Source organism: Hylobates moloch, unplaced genomic scaffold (genome assembly GCF_009828535.3).
Source record: "Hylobates moloch isolate HMO894 unplaced genomic scaffold, HMol_V3 SCAFFOLD_5, whole genome shotgun sequence".
Taxonomy (NCBI): Eukaryota; Metazoa; Chordata; class Mammalia; order Primates; family Hylobatidae; genus Hylobates; species Hylobates moloch.
The window spans coordinates 134549977-134562730 of NW_026652280.1; the positions used below are offsets into that span (position 1 = coordinate 134549977).

The 12754-nt window shown below is 38.1% G+C and overlaps 1 protein-coding gene across 13 annotated transcripts in view; it reads right to left on the reverse strand.

The window, feature by feature from the left end:
- The window catches only part of BRDT (bromodomain testis associated), a 70448-nt gene that overhangs the window by 7062 nt on the left and 50632 nt on the right, over positions 1 to 12754 (reverse strand). For all 13 annotated transcript variants that reach the window (XM_058439866.1, XM_058439865.1, XM_058439860.1 and 10 more), the window contains 3 exons: positions 5412 to 5512; positions 3003 to 3208; positions 2321 to 2501 (listed from right to left, as the gene is read on the reverse strand). In XM_058439866.1, the coding sequence (XP_058295849.1) occupies positions 2321 to 2501; positions 3003 to 3208; positions 5412 to 5512 (488 nt within the window). The remainder of the gene's footprint in view (positions 1 to 2320; positions 2502 to 3002; positions 3209 to 5411; positions 5513 to 12754) is intronic.

The window sequence follows — 12754 nt, forward strand, 5'->3', positions numbered from 1 at the left end:
GTTACTGATTATGTCAATGAAGGAGATGAAGTGGACTAAAAAAATGCTCTGTAGACATAAAGAACGAGATCATGTCTTTTGCAGGAACATGGATGGAGCTGGGGGCTATTATCCTCAGCAAACTAATGCAGGAACAGAAAATCAAATACTGCATGTTCTCACCTATAAGTGGGAGCTGAATGATATGAACATAGGAACACAAAGAAGTAAACAGCAGACACTGGGGTCTACTTGAGGGTGGAGGTTGGGAGGACGGAGAAGAGCAGAAAAGATAACTAATGGGTACTGGGCTTAATACCTGGGTGAAGAAATAATCTGTACAACAAACCCCCGTTACACCAGTTTACCTATGTAACAAATCTTCACATGTACCCCGGAACCTAAAACAAAAGTTAACAACAAAAAAGCTTAATACAAAAACGGGCAGAAAAAAAAAGGGAGAAAGAAGAAGGACAGGAACAGAACACAATTATCAAGATGATGAACTCAAACTTAACAATGTCAATGATTATACTGAATATAACTAGTCTAAACATGTGATTAAAAGGCAGAGATCTTTGGCTAATGCCTGTAATCCTAACCCTTTGGGAGGCCAAGGTGGGCGGATTGCCTGAGCTCAGGAGCTCGAGACCAGCCTTGGCAACATGGCGAAACCCTGTCTCTACTAAAAATACAAAAAATTAGCTGGGTGTGGTGGCACGGGCCTGTAATCCCAGCTACTCAGGAGGCTGAGGCATGAGAATCGCTTGAACCCAGGAGGCAGAGGTTGCAGTGAGCCAAGATTGTGCTACTGCACTCCAGCCTGGGCAACAACAGTGAAATTCTGTCTCAAAAAAATAAAATAAAATAAAAATAAAAATAAAAAACAGGCCGGGCATGGTGGCTCACATCTGTAATCCCAGTACTTTGGGAGGCCGAGGAAGGCAATCGCCTGAGGTCAGGTGTTTGAGACCAGCCTGCCCAACATGGTGAAACCCCATTTCTATTAAAAATACAAAACATTAGCCAGGCATGGTGGCGTGAGCCTGTAATCCCAGCTACTGGGGACGCTAAGGCAGAAGAATCGCTTGAACCCAGGAGGTGGAGGTTGCAGTGAGCTGAGATCACACCACTGCACTCCAGCTTGGGCAACAAAAGCGAAACTTCGTCTCAATAAAAACAAACAAACAAACAAAAGCAAGCTCCCATTACATGTTGCCTACAAGAAACTCACTGTAAATAATTAAAAAAAAACACAAGATAGGTTAAAAGTAAAACGATGGAAAGAATTTTACTATGCCAACGCTAGTCATAAAAAGGTGAAGTGCCTATTTTAAATTTCAGTGTAATTTTCAGAGTAATTATTACCAGAAGTAAAGATCATTTCATAATGAAAAAGAAGACAAACCAACTTGGCCTGATTAACACTCTATCCAACAGCAATAAAATACACATTCTTCATGTGCACACAGAATATTTACCAAAGTAGACCATAAGCCAGGCCATAAAATAAGTCTTAATAAATTTCAAACAATTCAATCAGATATGGGTACGACCACAATGGAATTAAATTAGAAATCACTAACAGAAACCACTAGAATCAGAAAATTCCCAAATATCTGGAAACTAAACACTTCTGAAATAATCCATGAATAAAAGAAGGAATCAACTATAGCTTTTAAAAATTATTTTCTGCATATTAGGACTCCTAAGTGAAATCAGCTTCTTAATCTAGCAGTCAACCGAAGAAATGCTGACCAGGAACAGATGGCATATCTTCTGGCCACAATTCATAGGTGGTTTACAGATTTTTAAACAGTAATAATAGTAAGTGATAAATCACTTCACCTAGTGCTAGGCATTTTCCTATGTGCTTAATACATGCTCATTCATTTCACCTTCACAATAGGTATTATTATTCCCACTTTAGGGAGTTAGATAATTGCCAAGGTCTAAGAGTCTAGTAAATAGGCAGACCATCTTTTTGTTTGTTTGTTTGAGAGCACCATGTTGCTCTGTCACCCACACTGGAGTGTAGTGGCATGATCATAGCTCCCTGCAGCCTCTAACTCCTGGCCTCAAAAGATCCTCCCGCCTCCAAAACCGTCATTTTAACTCAGGTAGTCTAGTACTTCCAGGATCAATACTCTATTATTGCATTGCCTCTTTTGGCTATGAATTTTTTTATTTTAAGCTTTAATTTTAGGACCTGATCCTCACTAAAGAGGTAAGTCTGCTGTCACTGAAAAATTACCCCGAATGCATCCTTGAACATACAAAAGACTGCTCTGTTAAATTTTTCCCTTGTTAAATTAGATTTAGTAAACTAAAATTCACTTACTGCTTCTCTCCTCCTCCTCTCTTGTTCTTTCTCCCTTGCTAAATTACGGTCTTTGAGAAGCCAGAGTTTGGATTTATCTTGAGCTTCCGATGACTGCTGATGTTCTTTCTGCTGTTCTCCAGAGCACTTGTTTTGTATTTTATTTGAAAAAGATTCTACAGTCAATCCATTCCCAAGATCCCTTAAAGAAAAAAAGTATAGCTCAAAGTAGGTTTCAAGTTCCTTAAAAGTATTACAAAAATGTTATTAAATGACAAATATAAAGCCATATATTAGACAACCATGTTCATGTTATAACATTATTTTAAGCTTTATTTTTGATGCATCAAATTATACATAAGTTAATCTATATTAACAAATAAATGGTTTTAGAAAACTGTGACCAAGATGAACCACTATCTTCTAACACATAGACCAGAAAAACTTTAAGACATTTCTGTAAAATAATGACTATATAATTTAGTAATTAGTATCTTTAGTAGCTTAATCCCTTGATTATTTGTCTTCAAAAGAGATATCACCACTTAGAAAAAGTATCAATACAAATGTACTTTTTGCAATTACAATTTGCTGTGTTCTACTAAATAGTTGAATCATAGTCACTTAACAAATAAGAAATTTAATGTATTTAAAATACATTCTACATCTCCCAAAGCCTCCTTTAATCCAGTAAATTACAGACCTCTGATTTTCTTGAGATACTTTTGGTTCCTTTGTATTTTGTTCCAAATGCTTCCGTATGAGTTCCTGTGTCCGAGCTTTTACTTCCTTTTCTATGGCTGCTTTTCTAAATTGGTTGAAGAGCTCATCTGAGGATTTCATTACACCTGATGGTTTCACTGGTTTGCCTAAACTTTTCCATGAATCTGCATTCTTAATCTTTATATCCTAAAACAAATATTTGGTTCAGTCTATGTCTACAGATGTTAACCAAATTTTGGAAGGAAGAAAACATTTTTTGATACAGCAATAGATCTAATTAAGATTCTAAAGGCCTTCATGTACTTTTAATAAAGTTAAAGTTTACTAAAGTCAGAAAAAAAATACAAAAACATAATAGATCATCTAAACTCAATTATTAATCTGAGACCAAATTAAAGTAGCATACTTGCCAATTATTTTAAGACATATATATTAACTGCATAATTTGCAGACAGCATAAAAAATAAATAAATCCCTCAGTGTAATCAAGATAACTTATTATCCTATAGGGAAAATAAAGAAAATGGTCAAAGGATTAATAAGAGGCAAAGTAAGATCGTACCCTAAAAATGTCATGGAGTTTGTTGAGAGTCCTCTGACATGGATATATTTTTCCTTTTGGTGGTTAAGAAGAAAAAACTTAAGTGATATGACTGCTCTTCTTAAACAAGATACACCATGGTTGAGATTAGTGCTGCCCACCAGAAATATATGTAATTTAATGTTTTCTAATGGCCACGTTTTAAAAATTTAAGTAAATTTAATATATTTATTTAACCAAATATACCCAAAGCATTATTTCAACAGGTAATCAATATAAAAGACATAAGATATTTTTTCATACTAAGTCATCCCAATTATTTACATTTGTAGGACATTTCAATTTCAAATGCTAAATTCTACTAGAAACAATTGATCTGTAATTAGATTTCATAAAATTCACAGTTGAAAAACTAGTTATGTATAGTCAAACTGTTCCAAACACATCTAAGTCTTCCGAAACTGAATTATGTCCGTTTTAAATTTTAATTAAAAGACAAATTTTAAAACTTAGTTCCTTTAGCTACATGTCAAGGGCTCAATTAGCCACGTGACCACAGGCTACCATATTAGATAAGCACAAGTCTAGATGGCCCTTTCTACAGTTAAACCTGTCCACCTATAATAAGGAAAGAGGGCTGTGCAATACTAAAACATCCTCTGCTGAATTTCTAAAAATAATTATCTCCTTAATAATTATGCTTGATTGCACTTTTGATATATTTCCATGAAATATGAGGAGAAAACTTGTCTAGGGCCCCATATAAGGCAAAAGAAAATGTATGACTAGATATATTTATAGGCCTTTTATTTCTGTCCTGAAGTAATAAAAGGAGTCAAAACATCCCTCCCTGCCCCCAACACAAGGACCTTTACCAATCACCAATGATCAGCCAGTTGTGCTTTCCTGTAAGTTGTCAATAAAACTTGTTTTTGTCTCTACCTATGGAATGGGCTAATTACTAGTTCTATAACTCACTCAACTAAAGCATCTCACCTTCCACCTTCTCACCTTTAGATTTGTCCTCTAAAGTACTTGTAAGGAAAAGGTAAGAAGTAGAGGGTAATGGAACAGAGGGAGGGAGGGGGATAGAGAGAGAATATATAAAAATATTCCTTTCATAGTTTCTGAAAACACCTTGAACAGTACCTTATGTATCTTAATGTATCCCAATCATCTAGAATATTTGTTGAAAGAATTATATCAGTAGATAATTTGAAGATTAAGTAGACATAAGACTCCATTAGGAAATCCCTTGGATTTCTTAGATATCCCTAGAATAGATTCTAAAAGATGGTTTTATGACATGCTTTAAAATTGAGATCACTGGCAAATATCAACATTATAGAACTTTCAATTAAACACAAACAAGAGGGCCAAGCGTGGTGGCTCATGCCTGTAATCCCAACACTTTGAGAGGCCAGGTGGGTGGATCACCTAAGATCAGGAGTTCGAGACCAACCTGGCGAAACACTGTCTCCTCCAATAAAAATACAAAAAATTAGCTGGGCATGTGGTACACACCTGTAATCCCAGCTACTTGGGAGGCTGAGGCATAAGAATCGCTTGAATCTGGGAGGCAGAGGTTGCAGTGAGCCGAGATCGTGCCACTGCACTCCAGCCTAGGAGGATCAATTGATCAAGAGGATCAATGATAGGTAGGTAGGTGGGTAGCGGAAGGATGTTGCTTACAAGTACTTTTTTTAAAAATTATGTAGGCAAAAATTAGGCTTAGAGATCCAATATTTCATTTAAGTCAGGGCTTTTAAATACCTCTTGTACCACTTCCAAACCCAATTTCAAATCCCTTCAAGATTTGTTAGAAAAAAAAAACAACATTACTTTTACCTTCTGCACAGGAGCTTGACATTCAGATTCTAACATCGTTGTGTCATTATCACCAGATGGATGCATCACAGTTATGCCATTTGAGAGCTGTTCAGAATCACCTGGATGCACACATTTTTAGAATAGTATAATTAATGTATTTCATCCTACTTACCCAGAATTTGATTTTATTTTTCCTTCCAGGTTAGACACTATGAAAACAAAGAGACTAATTTTTTGATGTGTCATTTAACTTTGGAATATTCTTTTTTTTTTTTTTTGAGACGGAGTCTCGCTCTGTCGCCCTGGCTGGAGTGCAGTGGCACTATCATGGCTCACTGCAAGCTCCGCCTCCCGGGTTCATGCCATTCTCCTGCCTCAGCCTCCCAAGTAGCTGGGACTACAGGCGCCCGCCACCACACCTGGCTAATTTTTTTTTTTGTATTTTGTAGTAGAGACGGGGTTTCACCCTGTTAGCCAGGATGGTCTCGATTTCCTGACCTCGTGATCCACCCGCCTCGGCCTCCCAAAGTGCTGGGATTATAGGCGTGAGCCACTGCGCCCAGGCTGGAATATTCTTAATTAGGGACTTGTTATACTGTAAAATATTTCTCATTTGAAAGGTACCACTTTGCTCTTTTTTTGTTATTTTTGCTTGTTCTGGTCAGCATGAAGTATAGCTGACATCATACTCACCCACCAAAACCTTTTTATCTGACCCCATGCTATAGCAGCTCTCCAGTTTAGACTGACCTCAGCTCTAGAGGAGTTTTTTTTTTTTTGGCGGAGGGGAGACGGTATTGCTTTGATGCTCCAGGCTGGAGTACAGTGGTGCAATCTTGGCTCACTGCAACCTCCACCTCCAGGGTTCAAGCAATTCCCTTGCTTTAGCCTCCTGAGTAGCTGGGATTACAGGCGCCCACAACCATGCCTGGCTAATTTTTGTGTTTTTAGTAGAGATGGGGTTTTACCATGTTGGCCAGGCTGGCCTTGAACTCCTGACCTTCAGTGATCCGCCCACCTCAGCCTCCCAAAGTGCTGGGATTACAGGCATGAGCCATTGTGGCTGGCCGGGCCTGTACATTTCAACGTGAGTTTTGGAAAGGGCAAACATTCAAAACCATAGCATAACTTATCTAAAGCAATTTAGACTGCTGATAAAACCCAGTTATCACTAAACATTTACTGAGCACATACTATGTACTAAGCACTGGGAACATAAGGATGACTAAAACGTAATAACTATCCTCAGGTATTACGCGCCCAGCCTAGAGGTGGGTTTTAATTAGGCCAAGCCAATCCTGGTAATTCTGTCTCACCATCAGTAACTCATTTAGGAAGAGCAGACCTAAGCCAGTGCAGGGCTTCCAAGGGAAAGATGCTGCCTGGGTGGCCAATTGGAGACAAAAAAACACAGAGAGGGGAACTAAGATACCAGACACTCAAAATAGCTACCAAGGGAACAGGGATGAGAAATGCAGTAAGTCTGACTCTGAGGTGAGGAGAACAAACTATGCAATCTCATTAATTCTTAAGTTTTCATGCAAATATCTCATTTATTATTATTGGTGAAGATTAACTACAGAGTGTGAGCCCTGATCAAGCCATGAATAAAAGATTGACCTATCTTTGGACTATTGCTTACATATGCCAACAAAATTCCTTTATTAAATCAGTTTGGGCTGAGTTTTCTGTCATCTGCAACATGGAACATCCTCATGCATGAAACTTAATTGACCACTTGATTCAATTCTCTCTAGTCATAGTCTACAGGTTCTAATTAGTGGCTGAAGAACAAGAGGGACAAAGCAAAACTGAGCTGTTGTCTTTGTTAACTAACCCAAACTAACAAAATCCTGGCCACTTACATATTATAGGGACTTACATTTAAGCTTCTACCACCCATCAATTCCTTGACTGATTCTCTGGCTAAATCATACTCTGAGGTTGAGGTTAGAAGAAGAGAGCAAGGAACATCAATGAATAGCAGTGAGCACAGGAGGGCAAGACAAAACACTGTCAAAGAATGCAGAACAAAAGCTCAAATTTTTAATTTGTACGTCCGTACACAGCCCCAATGTAGCCATGTTTCCTCACTTCAACAAGGAAAGGAAAAAAATAGTGAGAAAAGCTGTAAGTACAGGACTACCTTCCCTTCTCTGCTTCCTGTCAGTGATTATTTAGGAAGGAGAAAAAGTATGTATGGTAAGTGAAATTCTAAAGTGACCCTAATTTGCTGACTCTAAGTTGATAAGTGGTGATAGTGCCATTATTGACAATTAAAGAGGAAGGATTAAAATCTGGGGACCAGGCTGGGTGCACTGGCTCAGGCCTGCAATCCCAGCACTTTGGGAGGCCAAGGCGGGAGGATTCCTTAAGCCCAGAAGTTTGAGACCAGCCATGGTGAGATCCCATCTCTACCAAACAAAACAAAACAAACAAATAAAAACTTAGCTGGCCATGGTGGCACACAGTTGTGGTCCAAGCTACTTGAGAGGCTGAGGTAGGAGGATGACTTGAGCCCAGGAGGTTGAGGCTGCAGTGAGCCATGTTTGCGTCACTGTACTCCAGCCTGAGCAACACAGGAAGACTGTCTCAAAAAAATAAATAAAATCTGGGGACTAAAAGTTTTTACATGGCTGTGTTTGGAATGCCTATGTGATGTTTAAGTAAAGACATTTAGTAGAGTTGTATAAACATGCCTGGGGCCTGGATACATTTGAATTGTAAAAATGAGACTAGAAGTCATGGATGCCAAAGATCACCCAAGTATAAAGCACTGCTTCCAACCTTTTCCATGTCATGATATATAGAAAATGATCAATGTATGGCCACCTGCATAAATGGGAAGGCTGCTCCCAGCTCATTGCTATAAGAGCTGAGGGGACATTCATTCAGGAAGACTGTGTTTTGAAACATGGTTGGGAAATTCTGGAGTAGATGAAAAAAACATAGAGGGCTTAAGAATGCAATTCAGAGAATTATTAACATCTAAAGGGAGGCAGATAAAGAGATATCTGTAAGGAACAGAGAGATGGGATGGTTAAGAGAGGTGTCATAAAAGCCTAGGAAGTATGCCAAGGGTCCAACTCTCTGAAAAATATTTTTACATGAATGACCCTGTGATACCTCAAAACACTACAAAACTCATCTTTCCTCAGAAGCCTATTCTTCATCTGTGTCCCAGGTCTGTCAACCTGGACAGTATCCAGCCAGTATCCTGTGAGCCACCAAAGCTTATATCCCTGGGTTATTAACCCAACATGTTTTCATATTTTGCAGACCTGCCCATTCAACTCTTGTAATTTCTTTTAACTTTCCCCTTCTCTTTCCTTCTATCACTTTATGTCATTTTTTCCCTACTACTGCAACAGCCCAGCTGGTCTCCTCCCTTCTCTGGTCTCTATATTCTCCTTTCCTTCAACTCACCTAAATAATATTGGCAAATTAATCACCCAGAGGCACACCTTCACTCAAAAAACCTTCATTGCCTCCCCAGTGACTATGGTATTATAATTAAGTCCAAAGTATCTAGACTTAAAGGGTTAAATGATCTAAACCTGGTCTACCTTTGTAATTTTCCACATTCCTGTTTAATCCAACCAAATCTTTAATCACACGGAATTATGAGTTGCCTAAATACCTTCACATTCATGTTGCTTCCTCCATCCAAATGCCTTTCCATACTAAATAAATATAGGTAAGCCTTATTTTTTTTCTGCAATATCCAGCTCAAATGATACTCATTCTGTAAAATACGTATCTGCCAAACAGATCAGGTGATTCTGCCTTCTTCACCTCCTTATAGTTCACTTTAGCTTCTTTCAGGGCACATTATTTTTACTTTATATACCAGTTGTTTATTTCTCCTATGAGATAGCAAACTCCTGGATTTACTTTTTCATTTGCAATTATGAATTCATGTTTATATAACAGCCTAAATATTTTTAAAACTCAATATAATTTGGTGAAGTTTAAAAAAAATTTTTTTTATTATACTTTAAGTTCTGGGATACATGTGCAGAACATGCAGGTTTGTTACATAGGTATACATGCACCATAGTGGTTTGCTGTACCCATCAACCCGTCATCTACATTAGGTATTTCTCCTAATGCTACCCCTCTGCTAGACCCCCATCCCCCAACAGGCCCCAGTGTGTGATGTTCCCCTCCCTGTGTCCATGTGATCTCAGTGTTCAACTCCCACTTATGAGTGAGAACATGCAGTGTTTGGTTTTCTGTTCTTGTGTTAGTTTGCTGAGGATGATGGTTTCCAGCTTCATCCATGTCCCTGCAAAGGACATGAATTCATCCCTTTTTATGGCGGCAATTTAGTGAAGTTTTTATGAGACGGGGAAAGGGTAAACTATAAGGATAAGGGTATGGCTAAAAGCTTCAACTTATAAGGAAAAAAAAATTCAACATTGTCCATTTCATGTGGAGATCATATGTGGGCAGGCGTGATGAAAACCAGTAACACTTAAAAATTCACTTTTTAATATTTTATGCACTCTAACATTTTGTCAAACTATTTTTCCAATAAGAAAACTTCAACATATTGCTTTTATCATTTAATTGTAAGGTTTAACAAAAAAATTATTTCTATTGAGATTTAACTCCAGAAAAAGAAAATGTCTCTATAAATTTTATGGCTCACATACATTTGCAATTTCCCTTGGGCACAGTGCCACCTACAGTTGGTAAATGTAAACCATGTTGTTTCTGAGAATCTTGCTAACTGCAAAAGAACAGCTACTCTGGCATCATCCAAACTTTCCTTTATATATTAACTTACTAATAGGCATCATATAAACAGAATTTCAAGTAATATAATAAACTGATCCTTACTGAAGTTGTAGGTATTAAAAGCCTGACTTTTCATAGATAGGGTGTTTTCTTAAATTAGGAATAAGAGAACACCTTGACTACATTCTCACTTTTGTTTTTCATAATCTATTCCTTTTCAAGGGCAAGGCTACCCTAGCATTCTTCTAAAACATACTCTAGTTAAAAGAGTAACTTTTTCCTACTTTAGCTGTTTATAATGAGCCTTCAAATGTTCAAATCTCTCCAATTAAAAAACTCAAAACAATCTTGCTCACTCCTCCAAAAAATCTATTTTCCTGTTAAAGCCACAAATGTCTTCCCATCCTCTTTACCAACAAAGTTCTTCAAAGAATGCTTTACATTCACTACACTCAAATTCCATTACTTCTCAATTTACAACAATCTGGTTTCTGCCCCATCACAATGGGTACTAAAAAAGCTTCCGCAAAAGTAAAAATTCTCACATTCCCAATGTAATGCTCTCTCTCCATTCCTCATCCTACTTAAATGCTCTGCAGTATGTGATACTTTTGATTTCCTTCTAAAAAAAAAATCTATCTTCCTGGGCTTTTATTACACTATTTTTCCTTTTTCTCTACCATTGATTACCTCTTCTTTTAACTATTTTTTTCTACTTTTACTGAGGACGTTTTGTTTCTTAGAATTTTGTCCTTAAGCTTTTCTCTTCCTGCTCTGCAGATTTTCCTGGGTGTTTTCATGCATTCTTATGGCTTCAAGTAGCTTCTACATACTGTTAATTCCTAATTTGTAATTCCTGTTACACTCTGTTAGTTCTAGAAACCTATTTCTAGCTTTATATTTCCACTTAGATATTCTGTAACATCTCAAACATGTGCCAAATGAGTTCTGTCTCCTGTTTTCAATCCAACTATTAGATAATCTCCCAGTAACTCATTCATCCTAACAAAGTATATCAATTCTGCCACAAAAATGCCTTATATATTCACATCCTTTCTATAGTTGCTATGTTAGTTTTGGTCCTAATAATTTATTTCCTAGACTACAGCATTCAGTGTCCTTACTTGATCCTAACTACATCAGAGCATCATCTTAATCCATCCTCTACATGGTAAGCAGCAATTTTTTCCCTATTATAAAACCTGGGGCTGGGTGTGGTGGCTCACGCTTGTAATCTCAGAACTTTGGGAGGCCAAGGTGAGTGGATCACCTGAGGCCAGGAGTTCAAGACCAGCCTGGCCAACATGGCAAAACCCTGTCTCTACAAAAAGTACAAAAATTAGCCGCATATGGTGGTGCATGCCTGTAGTCCCAACTACTTGGGTGGCTGAGGCATGAGAATTGCTTGAACCCAGGAGGCAGAGGTTGTGGTGAGCAGAGGTTGTGCTACTACACTCCAGCCTGGGCAACAGGGCGAGACTCTGTGTCAAAAAAATAAATAAATAAAATAAAATTGAATAAAATCTGATTATGCTTCCTATACGAAGCTCCTTGTTGTACACAAATAAAAGTATACAAATTTGTATACAATTTGTTGTATACAAATTAATAGCACTGGTATTCTAGGTAACTCATGACCTATAGCTATCATATCTTCTGTTATTCTCCAAGTATCTTGAAAATGTATTTCCGAAAAAGAGTAGACATAAATATTTCATACTTTGGATATTTGTTTATTCTTCTTCCTGGAATGCCCTCCAGTGTGACCTTAGATATTTTCTCCATTGATCTCCATTCCCTTTCCCACAATGAAGAGACATAACTTTAATTAAAGACAAAATGGAATATTCAAACACAGAATACGGAGGCTGAGGCAAGCAGATCATCTGAGGTCAAGAGTTCGAGACTAGCCTGACCAACATGGTGAAACCCTGTCTCTACTAAAAAGACAAAAAATTAGGTGGGTGTGGTGGTACATGCCTGTAATCACAGCTACTCAGGAGGCTGAGACAGGAGAATCACTTGAACCTGGGAGACGGAGGTTGCAGTGAGTCAAGATTGCACCACTGCACCCACCCTGGGCAACAAGAACGAAACTCCGTCTCAAAAAAAAAAAAACAAAAAACTACAAAAAAATTAGCTGGGCATGGTGGCGCACGCCTGTAATCCCAGCTACTCAGAAGGCTGAGGCAGGAGAATCGCTTGAACCCGGGAGGCAGAGGTTGCAATGAGCCAAGATTGTGCCACTGCACTCCCACCTGCAAGACAGAGCGAGACTCCATCTCAAAAAAAAAATTTAAACAACACACACACACACACACACACACACACACACACACAAACACACACAGAATAGTAGGGAGCTTTTAAACTGAAAGCTGTGAAGAAGGATCAAAACGTCTCCCTCTTCCTCCTAATCTGTGTTGCAGTAAAACAGCTTGGAAATTTATTCTGCTAGGGAGATACCTCCGCCCTTGGGTGGCCAAGTGGAAACCAGGGCACATTCTAGAGGGAAGAAGAATAGACAAGGAATATTCATATCTGCCCTTAACTTAGGCCTAAACACATTAGTGTCTCAAGGTTTAGTCATGCTCTAGGCTAAACTCTTATCAGAAGTA